The 19,463-nt window shown below is 40.6% G+C and overlaps 1 protein-coding gene across 2 annotated transcripts in view; it reads left to right on the top strand.

Moving 5' to 3' along the window:
- Positions 1-18,486, top strand: part of TOPAZ1 (testis and ovary specific TOPAZ 1) — a 77,538-nt gene extending 59,052 nt beyond the window's left edge. For both annotated transcript variants that reach the window (XM_075587044.1, XM_075587043.1), the window contains exons 13-20: positions 3,406-3,472; positions 4,521-4,695; positions 5,542-5,642; positions 6,051-6,216; positions 9,785-9,949; positions 11,473-11,676; positions 15,714-15,897; positions 18,197-18,486. In XM_075587044.1, coding sequence (XP_075443159.1) covers positions 3,406-3,472; positions 4,521-4,695; positions 5,542-5,642; positions 6,051-6,216; positions 9,785-9,949; positions 11,473-11,676; positions 15,714-15,897; positions 18,197-18,410 — 1,276 coding nt within the window. In that variant the 3' untranslated portion in view covers positions 18,411-18,486. The remainder of the gene's footprint in view (positions 1-3,405; positions 3,473-4,520; positions 4,696-5,541; positions 5,643-6,050; positions 6,217-9,784; positions 9,950-11,472; positions 11,677-15,713; positions 15,898-18,196) is intronic.
- Positions 18,487-19,463: the final 977 nt, after the last annotated feature.

Here is a 19,463-nt window from a genome sequence, read left to right as displayed (position 1 = left end):
AGGAAAGTGATTCAAGCAAATAGAAGTTCTCCCTCCCTACAGTTTTTAACGTTGCTGTGGCACATCCCATTCGTAACTGCCATAGAGGATGTAGAAGACAATAGGACATTTACCTACTGATTATTTCAGTTCAAGTCCACCATGGCAGGATACTTCCCTCCCTTATGTTTTCTTCTTAATATTGTTTGTTTTCTTTAAAAAAAAAAAAAAAAAAAAAAAAAAAAAAAAAAAAGCTTGACAGCGGATAACTCTCTAAGGATGGGTAACACCCCACTTTTATCTAAGAAGTTATTGTCCTACCTTAACAGTATGCCGGGATTAACCCATTCGTAACTGCCATAGAGGACTTGAAGTTACTGAAATATCGGTAGGTACATTTCCTAATATCTCATTGAATCAATATGTCCAATACAATCCACTACAACATATACCTAAAGGCTGAAATAATGAGCTACCTCAATATACAGGGTGTCACAAAATTACCCACCCAATAATGTGTAATAAATATTTACTCTTGGATGAACAACATTGGGACACCCTGCACATGTAAAGTAGAACTCGGACAATATAATACACTATAAAAATAGACATAATTAATCAATATAATACATTTGACTAAATCAATATTTTGATATAGCAAGTTGTAATAAACGAAAAAATATATAGTACATTGTGAAAATGAATATATCATAATAATGGATTATGAACAAATCAAAAGATTTGTCTTGGTTAAAAATAATATAATATATAAATGTGCATTGCATCGAATAGTTGATTTTAGCACTAAACAAAGCGAACGTAATTTATGCCCAGTAGAAAATATATAAGTATGAATATCTCTAAACTTTATTTAAAAATCTGAATAAGTGGAATATGAACATTTTCATTACCAAATCATGTGAGGATTGATCTACAAACAAAAATCTATTTAAAAATAAATAAATAATGATAATGAAATGGGGCCTCCGTAACATAAATGTCAATTGGCAGATGAACCGTGTATCGCAGAGCGCCACCTAAAGGCAAGATGACCTTTAAAGTGACATCTTTACAATAAGAACAACATGAATAACAAAAGTAATTCAATGAGATGAAAACTTAATTACAAGCTAACAAAATATATAAAGATTTATGTAGTTTCTGGTTTAATACCAAATTGTCTATCTCACACTTATAGAGCTTCCCAGATGGAAACAAAAAGGAGATAACTTTGCTCCCAAATGTGGATAAGAAAATCTGGGTAAATTTTGGTCACCCATCAGGAATTTAAATATAAAAAAGCAGCAATATCAATCTCCATAGTTAATCTAAATGGACATAGTGTTTAATTTGTCATTTCAAAATGTTTCCTTTTTGGATATTTCTTTTAATCTATCCCATTTTTTTTTCTCCAGGTTGTTTTAAGGTATGGTAACCATTTTTTCCCCAGTGAAAAAACGGGAAAACTGTCCCGCATGCGTGAACGACTCTTGGCAGCAGTGCATTCGGCTCTTGGCGGCAGTGCATTCGTGATCGGCGTGGGCCATTCACGCATGCGCGGCCGGCAAGAGACAATCGCACATGCACAGGATTGGCGCTTGCCGACCACAAATAAGCAATGGGCGCAGATAGGAAAAAAATGAACTTATAGGCACTTCTTAAAAAGTTACCGGGACAATCTAAGAAAAACTGTGACGTCTGGTCACTCTAGTTTAGGGAGATCTATACCTTTTTTATATGCTGGCCCTATCGGATTTTGGTTATGTGCTTGTTTGAACTGATGGGCCACACCGGGACTACTTTTCCAACCTATATACTGTTTACCTCAGGGACACTAAGGAAGATAAACCACATTAATGGTTTGATAATGGATTTTAAAAAAAATACACAGTTTCTCCTGTACAATTTGATTTGAATTATTGTTTGTCTGCTGATCCAAGGGAAGTAAACATAATCATACCCCTTTATAAAGCATTAGTAAGACCACACCTTAAATATGGAGTATAATTTTGGGCACCACTCATTAGAAAAGACATGGAACTGGACAGAGTGCAGAGAAGATCCACCAAATTAATAAAGGGGATGGACAATCTAACTTATGAGGAGAGGCTAGCTAAATTAGATTTATTTACATTAGAAAAGAGGCAATGAAGAGGGGATATGATAACTATATACAAATATATTCAGGGACAGTACAAGGAATATTCATCCCAAGGGCAGTAAGGACTCGGGGTCATCCCTTAAGGTTGGAGGAAAGGTGATTTCACCAGCAACAAAGGAAAGGGTTCTTTACAGTAAGGGCAGTTAAAATGTGGAATTCATTACCCATGGAGACTGATGGCAGATACAATAGATTTTTTTTTTTTTAAAGTACATATTTTTAGAAAGGAAAGGTATACAGGGATATACCAAATAAGTAAACATGGGATGGATATTGATCCAAGGAGTAATCTGATTGCCAATTCTTGGAGTCAGGAAGGAGTTATTTTTTCCCATTATGTGAGATCATTGGATGATATTTCACTTGGGTTTTTGTTTGCCTTCCTCTGGAACATCTACTGTAAGTACGTATATATGATAAAGAATCTGTCTAAATTTAGCATAGGTTGAACTTCATGGACTCATGTCTTTTTTCAACCTCATCTACTATGTAACTATGTATATTCGGTATCTCTGACAAGATTGCACCATTGGATCAGACTTTAATATGTTCAAATGTCTGCCCAAAATCTTTTTGATTCCTGTTCTATTTCAATTCTATTGGGTGATAAAAGTAATCCAACTTTATTAGACCAATTTTGAGGCCCAGAAGGATTCTCACCACAACATTTCAGGTCAGCTCTGGACCTTTCATCTGGTGAGAGGTCCAGAACGGACCTCAAACGTTATGTTCTCCAATGTTGCCACAATAAAACTGCATTGATAAAACCTTATTATTTTTTTTACTACCTATTTTTGATATTTTCTTTGTTGGCCACACATGAAGTTATTTTTTTTTTACCCCACCATTGTTTTTTGCATGCTTGAAATATTTCTGCATTCATTGTTCATTAATACCCAGAATTTCGATCAATTGGAAAGTTGGGTTTCTGAATGTTCTAAAGCTTTAGTTTTGTGCTTCGTCACTGTTCAAGAGGTACTACTCTTATGATATAGGTCAGGTAACTTCACAAAGCACAGAGCTTCTGGAGTACACAGGTCGGCAACATTTAATTCACCTATGAGTATCCTAACTTAGAAGTGGGAAAGTTTGGCAGAGTTGCAAGTATGGTTTTCTAACAGTGTACTGCATTGGCTTTCATGCATCTCTCTATTATCCATTGTGCCCAACTCTGTCCCTTAGTCATCATAATTTTTTTCTCTTTTTTTTTTTTTTTTTTTTTTTTCCCCTCTGTTTTTCTCATGTTTTTAATAACTTGGATGAAGATTTGAGGTGCAGTACTCAGAAAAGAATTTTCTGTATGACTTGGATTTAGCAATTGCTGAAATTGAGGTATGTGGGATAGATTATTAAAATTAGGATCCAAAATCAGTTAATGTCTTGTGGTAATGTCAAGCTAAAACAATAATAGGTGTTAAAACATAAACCGTTGTCTGTGCTCGGTCACTGCAAATAGTATTGGCCAACCCCAAATTAGAAGCATGGTCATTGATCTTTGTCCACCATTCTTCTATGCAGTTAAGTCCTAGATCACACTAAGCAAGATGTGAAATTAATAAAGCAGCAATCTCTACCTCCTCTCTCCCCCCCCCCCCCCCCCTTCCCAAGTCAAGTGATCGTGAGTGCAGCGGCCCCTCCGGAACTTAAAGGGTTAAGGGTGGTCCTTTGGTAAAAAGTGAACCAATGACAGAGACATTTATAGAGTTTAGTCTGGGTTATTGACGCTTCTTTTACAGAAATCCGTTTCCAAACATTGCGTTTGCACAATAAAGCCCCCTTTCTCATCTTTATTGGCGTGCTAGACTACACTATCCCTGTATGTGCGCTTCTATGCACATTATTGGCAAGCACCACCGTTTCAGAGGCCCAGTTAAAATAATCTTTTCAGAAGAAACCAAAACAGACAAATGTTTGCTTTTGGCTAAGGAAGATCATTACAGTACTATGTTGTTTACAAAATGTTTGCTTTTAACCTAGGAGGGACAGATCAGCGGCCATTCTGTACATCATTTTTTTCCAAAATAAATGTATAGGTATCCTCTTTTCACACAGATTTATTAATCCATAGTGAGCGTTATAGATTTTATAATGTTGGTAAGAAATCATTTCTAGGCACGAATGGTGACTTTAAAGTAAAAAATAGAATAGCACACCGCCCTAGTAAATGTTTGTCCTAGCCATAATAATTACCAAATATAATCCTGAAATAATGCTCGCAATAAATGGCCATATACAGCGACAAGTTGCAGTCCATAAATGTTCTGTCACTGGTGATGGTACAGTTTTATTATAATTTAAATTTACAAATTTATTGGGACTTGCATTCATGGTTCGACTTTGTATTGGTTGTAGTAAGTTTTAAGTATTACATTTTTTACAGCATTGTAAAGAAAAAGGCGACTGGATGAAACTAGGTACTTTGTATCTTAATGTCCGTACAGGATGTGAAGATTTAGCTGATCTTAATACATTTTCAAACTGCATTGCTGAAGCACTCATGAAGGACTCTAAGGAAGAGAGACAACAGCTTCCTTTTTGTGTATTTGCAGACACAGGTAAATATGTATATTCTAAAAGAGATGCTTTATTTTCAGAGGGGCCCAACCCATTTTGTAATGAATTGCCCCCTTCGCCCTTCTCTCTTCCCCTCCCCCCTCTTCCCTCCCCCCTCTTCCCTTCCCCTCCCCCCTCTTCCCCTCCCCCCTCTTCCCCTCCCCCCTCTTCCCCTCCCCCCTCTCCCCCCCTCTTTCCCCTCCCCCCTCTCCCCCCCTCTTTCCCCTCCCCCCCTCTTCCCTTTCCCTCCCCCCTCTTCCCTTTCCCTCCCCCGTCTTCCCTTTCCCTCCCCCGTCTTCCCTTTCCCTCCCCCCTCTTCCCTTTCCCTCCCCCCCTCTTCCCTTTCCCTCCCCCTCTCTTCCCTTTCCCTCCCCCCTTCTCTTCCCTTCCACTCCCCCCCTCTCTTCCCTTCCACTCCCCCCCTCTCTTCCCTTCCACTCCCCCCCTCTCTTTACCCTTCCCCCCTCACTTTCCGCTTCCCCCCTTTTCCCTTTCCCCCTCCCTCTTCATCCCCTCCCCCCTCCCTCTTGTACCCTCCCTCTTCATCCCCTCCCCCACTTACCCCGCCTTAGCCCCTCCCCCTCTATCCCCCTCCCCTTCTCTCTTCCACCCTCCCCCTTCTCTCTTCCACAGAATCTCCATGTGCACAAGCTGTGGTTGCAATTTTCAGTACGTTATGCTAAGCCAGCTTGGGTACCTACAGTGTATTGCTATGCAGGGCCGCTTTTAATCTCCTATTGTGAATTATCATGAATCGTATGGAAAAAAGTAACTTACTGTATTTTTATTAAAATATGACAATTACAAAATTAATGTATTTTACATTGTGGAATTGTTTGTTTTTGCAGTGTACAAAGACTCTCAACTTAATGAAGTAGACAAAAATATACTGGGTAGGATTGGAATCTCCATGATGTATCATTACCACAGAAATGAGCTGTGGAAAAAGGTATTTTGTTCTCTGTTAGGATAGGGCCTTATTCTATATTGTATGAAATGGGTGTTTAAAAAAAAAATATCCCCACTTCAGTCAATGGTGATTTTTCACCCGAAATATCTTGAACATATAATTACCACCTTAGTACATTGTAGCATAGGCCAGCTTTTGTAATGTGTACATACGTATTTTCTAAAGATAAAACGCATGTTTTATTGCAACTATGAACATCGACAGTTCTCTAATATTGTGTATTTAATAGTGTGTTGGTGATGTCTATTGGTGCTAATAGTGTCCACATTATAAGCTTGTCTGTTCATTACATTTTTGATGGTGCCAGGGACAGTTTTTTTATATATTTTTTCTTCCATAAAATACTGTATTTAAAATACTAAGCATGTTTATTTACTTTCCATCAAGGGGAAACGGGTGCTACAGAAGCTTCGCGTGATGCAGATTCAGTTCACAGTCCTGAAAGGGCTCACAGGCAAAGAAAGTGTAGCACCGCGGTGTCAAGTGGTTAACATCGCAGCAGAAATCTTTCTAAAAACTGGAAGCCTTGATAGTGCAATGTGGGTACTGAAAGGTAAATTACCTCCACAATGCTGGGAGTTGTTTTATGCGACAGTTGTATGTTCACAAAACCATGACAGCAAATGGTGCCATTCGGTTAAAAGCAGTTGACACACTATCATAGCTACTGCATTTTTCTTCATCAGACTTGCAGTTACAGCTCAACCCCGTTATAGCGCGATCCGCTTATAACGTGGTGTGAGCGTGGCTCCCGTCTTTTTGTGGCAAACTTTAATAACACACACAACCTCTGTCGGGGGGGGGGGGGTTAAAGAGAGGGGTGCTAGCTCTGGGCGGGGGACTGAGACAGGGACAAGACATTCAGTCTTCTCCATACTGCGTGAGCCCCCCCACCCCATCTCTTTCGCAGACTCACCACTTGCTCATACTATTAATGCACCAAACTCTCAGCAAGGTAATCCATTTATCCAGTGTATATGTTGATAATTAAATGTGTAAGTGAAATTAAGATTGAGTGTATCAATGAAACAACAGTGTGGATACACCACCATCCCAAATAAAAAGATCTATAAAACGCCTATAGAATAAAATGTGCTCTCTAAATTTGTTATCTCCAAACACGTGGAACGACTCCCACCACCCCATGAAGAGGTTGGCGTAGGAGGGAGCAAAACTGGTTCCCATCACTGTTCCATGTGTCTGGAGATTATGAACCCCATCAAATTAAAATAAGTTGTGAGTGAGGAGAAAGAGAATAGACTGTAAAATAAAAGTGATGTGTGCTGGTGCCAAGTCTGATTGTGACAGAAAAAGACGAGCAGCCACCCCACCCTGTTGGTAAGAGATCACTGTGTATAAAGAGGTTACATCAAGCGTAACCCAGATCAGGTTACGCTTCCAGGTAATTTCCTAAAATTTGTTTATGTAAGTCTCCACTGTCAAGAATATAAGAGGGGAATAGCCACACCAAGGGTTGGAGAAAACATCCACGTATCGTGAGACACCATCTCCCAAAGACCCAATGCTGGATATGATGGTCTCCCAGGAGGAGAGACCAGCATCTTGTGAATATTTGGGAGATGGTGAAACACGGCCGTGGTAGGACTGGCATTGTACAAATAATTAATATCGTTTTCATTAACTCCAAGCATGGAGCTCTCGTCAAGGAGTTTCCCAAGTTCTCTCTGGAACCTCAAAGTGGGATCCGCCCACAGCATAGGAACAAGTATCACCCAGTTGGCGCAAGGCTTCCTTGTGATAGTCATCCCTATGCTGCACTACGATCGCACCCCCCTTATCTGCATTTTTAATTACAAGGGATTTATTCAATTGGAGATCCCGTGGGGCCAGAATTTTACCCTGTGTGAGGTTCCCCTCCCGAGGTTTATTTTGAGGTGAATCAAAACGAAACCCTTTATGTAACATGAGGTCTCTTTCAAATAGGCTTTCAAATGTGGACAGAAATTTTCCCTTCATGAACATTGGAAAGAAATGTGATTTTCTTTTTTTAAACCCGGGTACTTCCTGCCTAGGAATCTGTCTGAATCAATGTCCTGGGTCTGAATCTCGCCTAGTTCAACACAAAAGTCTCTGAAAGATAATTGATTAAGTGGGTTAGTTTGGAGATCTCCATCATCAGAATCTGTATAAAACCAGTATTGGGTAACCTTTCATCTTTATTATAGAATTTCTTAATAATGTCCTGGCCGAGATCTATTATCCTGATCCCTGTGTCCTCTTCCCCCAATAGGTTCGCTGACCTTTAGATGTATTTTGTTGAGAGTGGGGATTAGTATCCTCACGAGCATTAAGAAATTAAACTGAATGGCTAAGTGTTTCAGTGTCTGATACGTCAGATTCTGCACTCTGTGGGTCATTTGGTGGTGTTTTCTTTAAGATAGATTTTGGAGACCATGAGTTATTGCTAAGTTTACCCCCTTCTGAGTTTAGTGATCTTCTCCCAAGCATTAACTTGATTGCGATCATAATCGAGCCTATCTCTTTCAAATTGTGCCTGTTTTTTTCCCATAGTTTCTTTTTCCAGATGTTTTATGGATTTAGCTAAAGTACAATCATATTCCTGAAAGCCCACCATTTTGTTTTATATTGAGATAGTTTCAACTGTAGAGCTTTAGCCTCTTTCTCCACAATGAATTTATCCTTTGTTTTAGAGTCAACAATCAAATCAATTAATTTAAAGGACCAATCACCGAGAATCTTTTTCCAATTTGAATCAGTAAATCCAAATGTAGGTGATTTTTTTTCACTCGGTCCTCTAGGGATATGTTTTGACTTGGTATAATTGTCAAGTGTTACTATGTCCCACCAGAGTCTTGTATCAACAATAAGTCATTTCTCCAATCGTAAGAAATAATCATGAAGGTCAGACACATCTTTACAGTCCACATCCAATTGATTATCAAAAACGCGTTGGGCCTTTTTAGACCTTGTGCTGTGATCAAAACCGTTAAAAACATAATTTGAACGTGTAGTTTCAGTGGGGTCTTCCTGTCCAATATCTTGTGTATCCATTGTAGACAATAATTGAGGTTAATCGTTATACTATGAGTAAATAATAAATCCCCAAAGATGTAAATCCCAACAGCAGTTGAGAAATAGAGCTAATATAAAAAAATATATAAATAAAAAAAAGAACCATTGGAGTTGCCCTTAGGAAATGTCCATAACGAGCAACACAGATGAGCCACCATAAAGATACAAATGGTAAACATAGGTGATAAATGGTACTCACAATTTACATGTATGCTCTGTGTAAATAGTTGATTTAACAAAGTCCAGGGGCAGCATGTAGGGAGAGAAAACAACAAACAGACAATCTAAGTGTAGAAGTAGTGTATTAATAGACTATTCTCAGCTACGATCTTGGCTCTATAGGTGTCCTACTCACAAGATGAACGATATTCAAAAGCAGTAATAGCTAAAGTTGTGGCAGCAATTCCGGGGTAGGTATAATGTGGGATTGTTGCAATAAAGTTAATTTTAACTCCGTTTTGGAGTGTTTTCTCAGTGCAGCATTAAGAGATTCTTTCTTTCCTACGTTTGTTCATTTGATTCGTCTAACCTCAACAGTTACAAATATCGATTTGGTATTCTTGAGAATAAGTGTTTGCCCCGTGATATCTTCATATTCAAAAAATTTACTTTTTTCGGAATACCGTCTTAGCCATGCCCCCTGATATTTTCCAGAATCCCTCTGACCCCCCCCCCCATATCCTAAAAAAATAATCCTTTTTAATCTGGTGTCAGGGAAGCCATATTGCAATTCCCCCACTGGCCAAAAAAAAGATGTCTGTATCTGTAGATTACATAAATCCTATAAAACACAGAACTGGTGTGGTTTGACAGGCCATAAAAGCAATTTTTATATTTTTAAGACTATTTGTAACCAACATTAACCTCATGTGCCAGATTAATTAAGATGCTTAATATTTTCTGCCATATTCATTGCAGTATGGTATTCCACTAACCAGTTGGAAATATACCTAAAACTAGATTTGAAAGATGAGATCTATAGAAACAGTAAATGCACATTCATGTTCTGCACACAGAGATTATCGTCCATCCCTCAATATATTTCACTGCTTTTATGTTTACTCCAGAGTCTGAATGGATAATAAACACCACAATGTGGCCCTGTGACAGAATGGATGTGCTCAACCGCCATAACCTGCTGTACACGATTGCACACGAAACACTAGCCGAGAGCAACTACACCGCATGCTTCAATGTGCTTCAGAATTTGCCCGGCTTCCAGAACTCTAAATGTAAGCCTGAAAAGACAGCTGTGCTAGTGATATGTTTTCAAAGCGAACAATGGCATTTGCTCAAAACGTCTGGCAAAATCCACTTTTATTGCAGAAGAAGCCACATCTTACAAATCCAGGATTATTGTCACACACGAGGTCACAGTCTATATAGAGATTTTTTATTTATTTTTTGAGTCTGTATTGTGTACCACACCAGCTTTATGACTACATCAGGGGTGGCCAACTCCAGTCCTCAAGGGCCACCAAGTCAGGTTTTCAGGATAACCCTGCTTCAGCACTGGTGGCTCAATGAGCTCAACTGTGCCACTTATTAAGCCATGTAGGATGTAGCAGGGACATCCTAAAAACCTGACCTGTTGGTGGCCCCTTCTCTACATAGACTGTGGCTCCTTTTATGTGAAAATGTCTTGTTTAATTGGGGGATGCAAGATATGGAGCAGGTGCATTACAGCTTTCATTCACCTAACTGGCTACAGTTATTGTTACTAGAGCAGATATAAAGAGAACTGTATCTCTATTTCACATTATTCAAGCAATGTCCGTATTAGTCCTCTATATACAGAACGGGGAACCCTTTGAATACATCTTCTGACCTTGCTGGTCACTAATCTCATGCACTCAAAATTTATTTCTATATATTTTAATATACATATCATACATAGCTTATACATCGTTACAATACAGGCATACTCCGCTATACGGACCTTCACTTTACGGGCACTCGCGAGTACAGACATATTTACAATAGCACCATTACCCTGTGTCCGTACGCTCGCTTCGCAAGTACGGACACTTATTCAGCCCTACAGACCCCCGTAGTTGTGTGACGCGCTGATTCCCCCTCGCCCAATTGGAAAATGGCAGTGCGCGCATGCGCCTGTGAGTAGGACACAGGCACGTCCTGAACCGCAATACCGGCTCCCTACCTCTACCGAAGTGAAAAAAGGTAGTGCTTCACTTTAAGTACATTTTCGCTTTACATTCATGCTCTGGACCCATTGCATACGTTAATGCGGGGTATGTCTGTATACCATTTGTATAACTTTTTTGAGATAATATAGCTTCTGTATAAGGCTGTGCTTATAGTACCTTGTGATGGTGACGCGACGTTGCTCCGAAACAAATACATGCACTCCGTCGCAAGCGCTTATAGTAAGCGACGGAGCGACCAAAAATATTGAAGCTGGGTAAATTTGATTTTTTTTTTAGAGGCAGTCGCTACATGTGACTGTCTCTAAACCAATCAAATTGTGCGGCCCGCCCCTTTTAGTGACGTCACTGGCCTTGTCGCTAAAAATCAAATTACAACTTTCGCCAGTGGCGCCGGGTGATGTCATCGGTCACGTCGCCAGCACTATAAGCGCGGCCTAATGCTGTGAAAAGTACATGGGAGCACAGAGGATAGACTGTAAAACGTTGTTGGAAGTCATGCAGGCATGAGGAATACGAGACAGTGGTCATGTTTAATGCACATGTTAGTTTCTGCATTTCTTCTCTGTGACCTGTGTTTTTTTTTTCAGCTGACGTGAATGTCTCTCAGTACAGCATACTTTTCAATAAGCTCCTGGGTTCCTGCGTTGAAAATAAGAGCCTTGGCATTTCTTCCACCGTGGCAGACTTCATGGTCACAAAGAACATACAGATTGACTTCTTCACTCTCCGAGAACTAATCACGGCCTTAGGAAAAAGCTGTCTGTGGTCCAGAGCAAGAGCACATTATAAATGTGAGTGTTTCCGTGAGGTAATATATATGCTAGTAATACAGTTTTTTTTTTTTTTTAAAGAGACACTTCTGATAACACCTTAAACAAAACAAAAAAAAAAATATATAGGTTTGAAGCAGGGGGTTTCCGGAGCTGAAATGCATAAATTTCAGCTCTGGGATCCCCCTGCTTCCCGAGATACTTACCTCGGAAGGGGGTGCCAGTAGCAGCCCAGACGGGGCTAGTCGGGGGGGGTTGTATCGGAACAGCGGCTTTAAATGTCCCGCGGGCCAATAGGAAGCCATGACATCATCCCTTGCAGCTTCCTATTGGCCCACGTGACGCAGGACATTTAAACTGCGCAGAACTGCCAGCGCCCCCTTCCAAGGTAAGTATCTCGGGAAGCGGGGTTCCCCGGTGCCGACATTAACGCAGTTCAACCCATTAATATAAAAGTATCTCCCGGAGTGCTCCTTTAAGGATGGCTTACGGAGTTCAAACATTGTACTGTAGTTTATTGACAAAATGTCTTAGTGTGTTGGCCCTTTGTATTCACCCACAGGCTCTGGGAAGGGAACCAAAACAAAATATTGCATTTGAGACTGAAATTGATACATATGCAAATAAACAGTTATACAGTATAGTACTACAAAGTGTACCTTTTATTTTTTTATTGTGCCGGTCTCGTTAGTCTTTGAAATGAATTTCCTGGGATAACCTGAAAGGGAATGGTATACACTTTAAATGAACTACAACTTTGTCTCAAACGGTGCCCTGGCTCACATTGATGAAAAGCCTCCTCAGCAGTGCCCCATCTTTCCCCTTTCTCATCAACAGCTCGGCAGTGCCCCATCTTTCCCCTTCCTCATCAACAGCTCGGCTGTGCCCCATCTTTCCCCTTCCTCATCAACAGCTCGGCTGTGCCCCATCTTTCCCCTTCCTCATCATCAGCTCGGCTGTGCCCCATCTTTCCCCTTCCTCAGCAGCTCGGCAGTGCCCCATCTTTCCCCTTCCTCATCAGCTCGGCTGTGCCCCATCTTTCCCCTTCCTCATCATCAGCTCGGCTGTGCCCCATCTTTCCCCTTCCTCATCATCAGCTCGGCTGTGCCCCATCTTTCCCCTTCCTCAGCAGCTCGGCTGTGCCCCATCTTTCCCCTTCCTCAGCAGCTCGGCAGTGCCCCATCTTTCCCCTTCCTCAGCAGCTCGGCAGTGCCCCATCTTTCCCCTTCCTCAGCAGCTTGGCTGTGCCCCATCTTTCCCCTTCCTCAGCAGCTCCGCTGTGCCCCATCTTTCCCCTTCCTCAGCAGCTCCGCTGTGCCCCATCCCTTTTGTTTCTTATTTGTGTATGTTTAGCATGTGACAATGTATCTTTCTACATTCTTACCTAAGCTGGCAATCGTCCGGTGCTCCTGTTATAAATCTGCAACAGTCCTGATTGTGTGCCTAACGAAATGGCTGCCTTTCAGTTCCAATCAATCTTTCAGTCAGTGTAACTCAGCAGCTACAATGTATCCAGATAGTACTACGGTAACATGATCTATTGTCACAGTTTGGAGCTCAGAAGGAATCGATTGTCAGCTTAGGTATTTAATTTTCAATAAAGGTAATCAAAGGCTGCATATATTACAACCCACGTATTTTTTTTTTGCGCCTGTTGGTCGCTTGAATAAACCCATGGGGATTTGCAAGCTCTGTGCAGTCTAATCTCACCTAAACGGTATTGCAGGCTAAAACAAATCTCTTCTCCAAGACCAATACTAGAACTTTGAACTACTTAGGTTGCTATAACCATGTTGGGCTCCTTTAAAAACAATGAGCAATTTAATTGTAATTTACATGGGAAAGAGACCTTGCTAGAAAATTTTCAAAAGAAGAATCGTGCATTCTACATAAACTCATATATTCCAATTTAAAATACCTTAAATGTCAAAGCTATTTCCTATAAAATAATGATTAGAGCAGGGGGAGAGCTATCTTTTTCCCCTCTCCCCCCTGCCGGCTGTCACCCTCTCCACGTGCCCCCTCTCCATGCGCCTCTCCCCCTTCCTCCTTACCTTGACTCAGACGTTCTGGCGTCATGATGTCACGTTACCATGGCGACGCTTCATCAGAAGACGCCTGAACCAAAAGTAAGAGAGGGTTACAAAGGCCTTCACTGCTTCTCCCGCATTTAATTTAACCCCCGTGCCCCCCGCAGATAATCTCGCGCACTGCTGGGTTAGAGGATACTGGACTAACACTTAATTATTTAAAGCTGGGTTGGAAAATTAATACTCATCCAATCTCACAGCAAAGATTAATCTTGATCTTGCCGGCCCTAATACCAAAATCAAAACTGTTCCAGCACACCTGGATGCATGCAAGTCAAATTGTGTATTTACAGATGCAGTCAGGGTTACTGTTGTCAGCACTGGGGCAGCTTTTTCAGCCACGGCTCCGGAGACACTAAGTCTCGCTAAATCTGTATTGTCCTGAATCAACTTGAGCTGTTTTGCTTCTACAACCTGCTGAAGCTGAATTTAGTATACACAATACGTACAAATGTAGCCAACGTTGGTTCTCCTACAGGTGAAAGGTACAGTAGTGCCATCCCCTCCTCGCACGTTGCTGATCCAAAACAATTGTGCTTCTCCCGTGTATGTCGCATTGCAACGCACCAGCGGTAATAACGTTGCCTATATCTGTAAGTTCTAGCACATTAAGGGGGGTGTCATTCTGCAACTAGCATAACCTAGACATTGGTTTCTCTAGAGCGTTACTTTCAAAATCGTTTTTGATCGCCTCGTAGCAGATTTGTTTTTTTCTGGAAAGACTTTGTACACAGATTATCATGCATACGACAATATGCAAGTTTAATGTCGCTTTGGGCGACGTAAGACCGATTCACACCACAACACTGTGCCATGTGATTATCCTAGGATCTTATTTTTATTCACTCTTGGGATGCCTGCATGTATAGATTTGTTATTTTAATATACCTCTTTTGGACCTGCAAGGCCCCCTTATTATGCATACAGGTGTGGCATTGCGGTGGTAAATAGCCTTAGTCGCTGACCTGAAGACATCAGTTGTGCAACATTAGTACATGATCAAAATGGCAGGAAAAAGTTGCCAGGCTGGTGGTTTTGCAATATGGTTTTAAGTGTGAGTGGGTTGTTATGCTCTCTTATTGCATCGTGCAACTGAGGAAGGGTCTGAAGCATGTTTGTTTGGATTCCCACCAAGAGGTACTTCTGATCTTCTAAGTCTACACATAGGGGCTTCCTCAAACAAAACTACCATGCGCTAATGACACCCTGATACTCCTTTACATGCTAAAACATACTGACCGGTAGCTGTTGTTCTTCTGCCATCTGTTGATCTTGATTCAAAGTGACAAATCTACGTTTTTAATTGCAATCATCTGTGTACTGGAACATTATTGATTTTGGTATTATGTTTATGGCGGGGAGGTGGATCCTCCTTGATCTTGGCACCGACGCTGTAAGTTGTTTTTTTTGTTTGTTTTTTCCCTCTTTCTTTTTGGTGTCCAGCACTTGTTTATTTTACTAATCTGCTAGCTTTGAAAATGCAATATTCAAATGAAAGAATAAAAAAATGTTTGACACCTGGAGTCATTTTTTTCAATTCTCAATAACACTAATTCTTTCCTAATCTTTCCTAATCCCCCATTGTTCTGTTTTTCATTTTACCATAGTCTATATTTATTTTACTATAAATTACTTTATTGGTTAACTTTTATGACCCTAACTGATCCAAATCCAGCTTTTAAATAATAAGACATGATGTTTTCCATGTTGTATTTGGAAATGTTTTGTTTCATATAATCCATTATAATATATTTCACAAAAATGTTTAAAAAAAAAAAAAACTCCACAGCATTTGCCATTTATGGAGACTTTCGAATACTTGTCACACACATGTATGTATGCATGTTCTATTAAACATGCCACTGCTATTTGTTTAATGTTGTCCTTGGAGGGACTGCCCCCTTACAAGCAGTTTTTTGCCTCTTTTTTTTTTGTTTGAATTCATTAAGTACAGAACTTATTTTTCAGGTGCTGTAAAATTGGGGTGCTACCCTCTATTGGAAGGAGACTTGTACCATAAACTGCTTCGGATCCCTTCTTCCCTGTCAGAGATAGAGATGCTGTTAGCTATTGAAAGTTTCGTGGTGTCTAATGCTAGCAGTATTCAGTCACCAGAGGGCCCCAACCATACTCTACAAATAGTCCTGAAAAGGTTGGTAAGAAAAGACACAGCCTCTTGTTGGGTATGCATGCGCTGTGATGGGAAATAATGCAGTCGCGTTGGGTGCAGATTTACAACAAACTGTTCTGAAAAGATTGTAAGAAGTCTAACATCTTGTAGTCACTTTTCCATGCAGACTTGCTAATGGTAACACTTAGTTAATGTATACGGCAGCTTATCTTTTTTGATATTGTATAAAAGTTTTCTGTTTCAACGAATACAGAAATACATTTGAAGCGTGTGCTTGTTTTATAGTATACACGCGCTGAGACAATCATTCACTCTTCCACTCTCGCTCGCTCTCTATCTCTCACTCACATTGGTGTTTATGCATTAAGTAGCGAGTATTTGGGAAACTACCGCACGAAAACTCTTTGACGTCTGCATAGGATTACGATCGGTAGTGCCTGATCGCCGCGGTCACACTTTAATGATTAACCCCCATAGTGTCTGCTTGTTGCGTCACAAAAATGTTTTAACTAATTATGCCTTGTGGCCAGAAAAAAATAAAGAAATGCTGCTTTGTATTTTTACTGGTGACCTAATATTTTATTTGTTGGTGATATTAACCTTTCCGCTAAGCAGTGGTTCCCAACCCCAGTCCTCAAGGACCAGTAACAGACCAGGTTTTAAGGATACCCCGGCTTGAGCACAGGTGGTTCAGTGACAATGATTGGGTGAACCTGTGCTAATGAGAGGATTGCCTTAAAACCTGCACTGTTAGTGGTCCTTGAGGACTGGAGTTGGGAACCACTGCGCTAAGGTGTTCCTCATTCTTCTTACGAGAATGAATTAAAGTACAATGATATCCTATAATGATGGATATCTAACAGTAAAAAAAGAGAAGTGGATAAAAGCAGGATGAACAATCTAGATGTGTAAAGAAATTCGTTCTTCAAAAGACGGGGCTCGGAAGGCATCCAGGTTTTTCGCCAATCGACCCTGCAGAAAGTGTAAAGTGAGGTTAGATCATTAGTAGGGTTATATCATAGTTGGGAACCTCATATCTTCCCATCCTTGAGCCCCATACGCTAGTGAATTTACTGTGGGAATCATTAAAAATACGTATTAACTCCTCATTGATCATAATTTGGCATATTTTGTTTTCTACTGATATGCTGGGAGCTGGCTGCTTCCGCGTAACTACCACATAGGATTTAGCCACCTTGAAACCTCATGGGTGTTACATTTCGGTTCACTTCTCTGGATATTTTGGATTGGTTGTTTAGTTGTGCCATCAATGGAGCAGGCTTATGAGCGAGATTGATTGTATTCGTAATCAGTGTGAAGACTTGCTACCAGAGACTAGTTACACCAGGACAGGTCCACCATGTGTGTAGGAAGGTGCCCACTCTGCCACACCAACGGTAAGGGTTGATCTGACAAAAGGGCTGCTGCTATGAAACCTTATCTGTTCCATTTTTGTCCACCAAGTTTCATTACAAGCATATATTTTTGCAGCAATATGCCCCATGCATTCTCTTGTTCCAGCACACCCATGGTAACATGGGTGAGGGATATATGTTAAGTTTATCAGGTGTACCGTACCAATGGTATAACCGCTTGTAGCTATTTTCTTTAATAGATGTGTTGATAGGTACTTTAAGTATGGATTCCGAGCAGTCTCCCCAAGCCTGCATATCTAAAGATTTCTGAAGGTCATTCTCTCATTGTTTCAATACGTGTGTGTGTGTATACACATATATACATATACATATATATATATATATATATATATATATATATATATATATATATATATATACACAAATATATACACAAATATATATACATATATATACACACACACACTTTGAAGGTCATTCTCTCATTGTTTCATCACACTCTATACTGTACTCGTTGTCTTTCCCCATAGTGATATAGGATGGAGATTACGTTTTTACTTTGTGGGTTGGTTTGACCCATGAATTCAATGTAGATTTCTGGACCTGAGGTTATAGTGTTTATATTGATTTGATAAAGTATCTCAGTAAAGTACTCTTTTAAAAAAATGTTTTATTAATTAAGGGTGATTTTACACAAATGTATACATGTAATAGGGCAATTTTATATTGCCACTGCTATTTATTGATTTACTTAAGATTTTACTGGTGAGTAAATGTTATTGCTGCCGAAATCAATAACACATATGGCATCTTTGCATGTGTGTCCCATTCACTGCCAGAAACACCAGCGTTGCATTTCCAAGGCTCTCTGTGAAAAAGTTAATGTGATTATAGGAATTGAGACAGGATTTCTGATCATCTTCTACACCACTTTGTGCTTACAGAAGTGAGGAGGACAACACACACCGTAAAGAGAGCTATCAGACAGCAGTGAATAGGATGATACAAGCCACCCGGCTGTCCATGCCCAGACTGCTCATAAAGCACATGACTGTGAACATTGCTATGGAGCAGGTGTATATCCTGGACCACTCTGCTTCTTTCAAGTGGCTGAACGAGAACATGAAGTGGGCCAGGAAAGTTTGGCATTTTCATTAGACCTCGTTAAGAACGTTTGTTTTTTTTTTTATTTTATGTAAAAACTGTTAAATATTGTAATCATTGTTGGAATAATTTGAAGGGAATTAAAAAAAAAAAAAACACCAAAAAAAACAAACAATAAACTGTTTGCAGTGTATCTGTTTTTTTGTGTTATTGAGGTGTGATGGAAGGTTTTTTGGAGGGGTGCGGGGGGGGGGGGGGTGGAGAAGGGCGCATCTTGTCTGTTTCCTAGTTAAAGGAAGCCGCGGTCACGTGATTAGTTTGCCAGAGTGGCTGTGTCCCATCTGGCACCCAAAGGGTTTAACAACTTACCAATGTAAATCGACCTTTAAAGAGTTCACACTTGTGGATCAACAATTGTACCTGTATGTGCATGTAACGGGTTTTCTGGGCTGACCTAACCCACCCAATCTCATATTGGCCCCTGTGGTCTAACCAGTCCCCATAACAGTGTGATGTCTGGTGGTGCACCTGTTGGCAACAGGACTCCTGAGTCTCCCGCATGATGGTGTGTGGGGATTTGCCAACCCAGACAGGCAGCTGAGGTAGTGTGCTGAGTCCTACCTATATCCAGTGCAGCGCCTCCACCTCATCAGGATCCCAGCGTCCGCTTGTGGATGGTCCTGGTGAGGAACTCCTCTGTGGTGCCCCTCTCTGTGTAATTACTCCACACTTACACACGAGAGTATATTTCAACAGGGTCATCTTTATTGATGGATGTGGGCTAGCTGCCCCTTGCAGTGGGTGTTCTTTAGCCACACATAATTGTTCAGCAGCTTCCCTCTGAAAGGTATAGTCCTCCTAATGTAGGGATTCCCTATCCCCGCAGGGATATCTGCCCTGTGCCAGGTCCTGGTCACAGTCTCATAATCAGCAACTTAGAACAGAATCACTCTTTACTCCTTCCAGAACTGGAAGGAGCTATTACCTAATCCTCCAACAGCTTAGCAACAACTAACTTTTGATCAGTGCTGTGCCTTATGTATCCTCTGGGGGCTGGCACAACTCTGACATCACTAACCATGGATTCAGAGCATGTGACCACTCCCA

The sequence above is a fragment of the Ascaphus truei genome, chromosome 2 (genome assembly GCF_040206685.1).
Source record: "Ascaphus truei isolate aAscTru1 chromosome 2, aAscTru1.hap1, whole genome shotgun sequence".
Classification (NCBI taxonomy): domain Eukaryota; kingdom Metazoa; phylum Chordata; class Amphibia; order Anura; family Ascaphidae; genus Ascaphus; species Ascaphus truei.
Note: the sequence above shows the minus strand (reverse complement) of the source record. Positions and strands in the feature narration are given on the sequence as shown.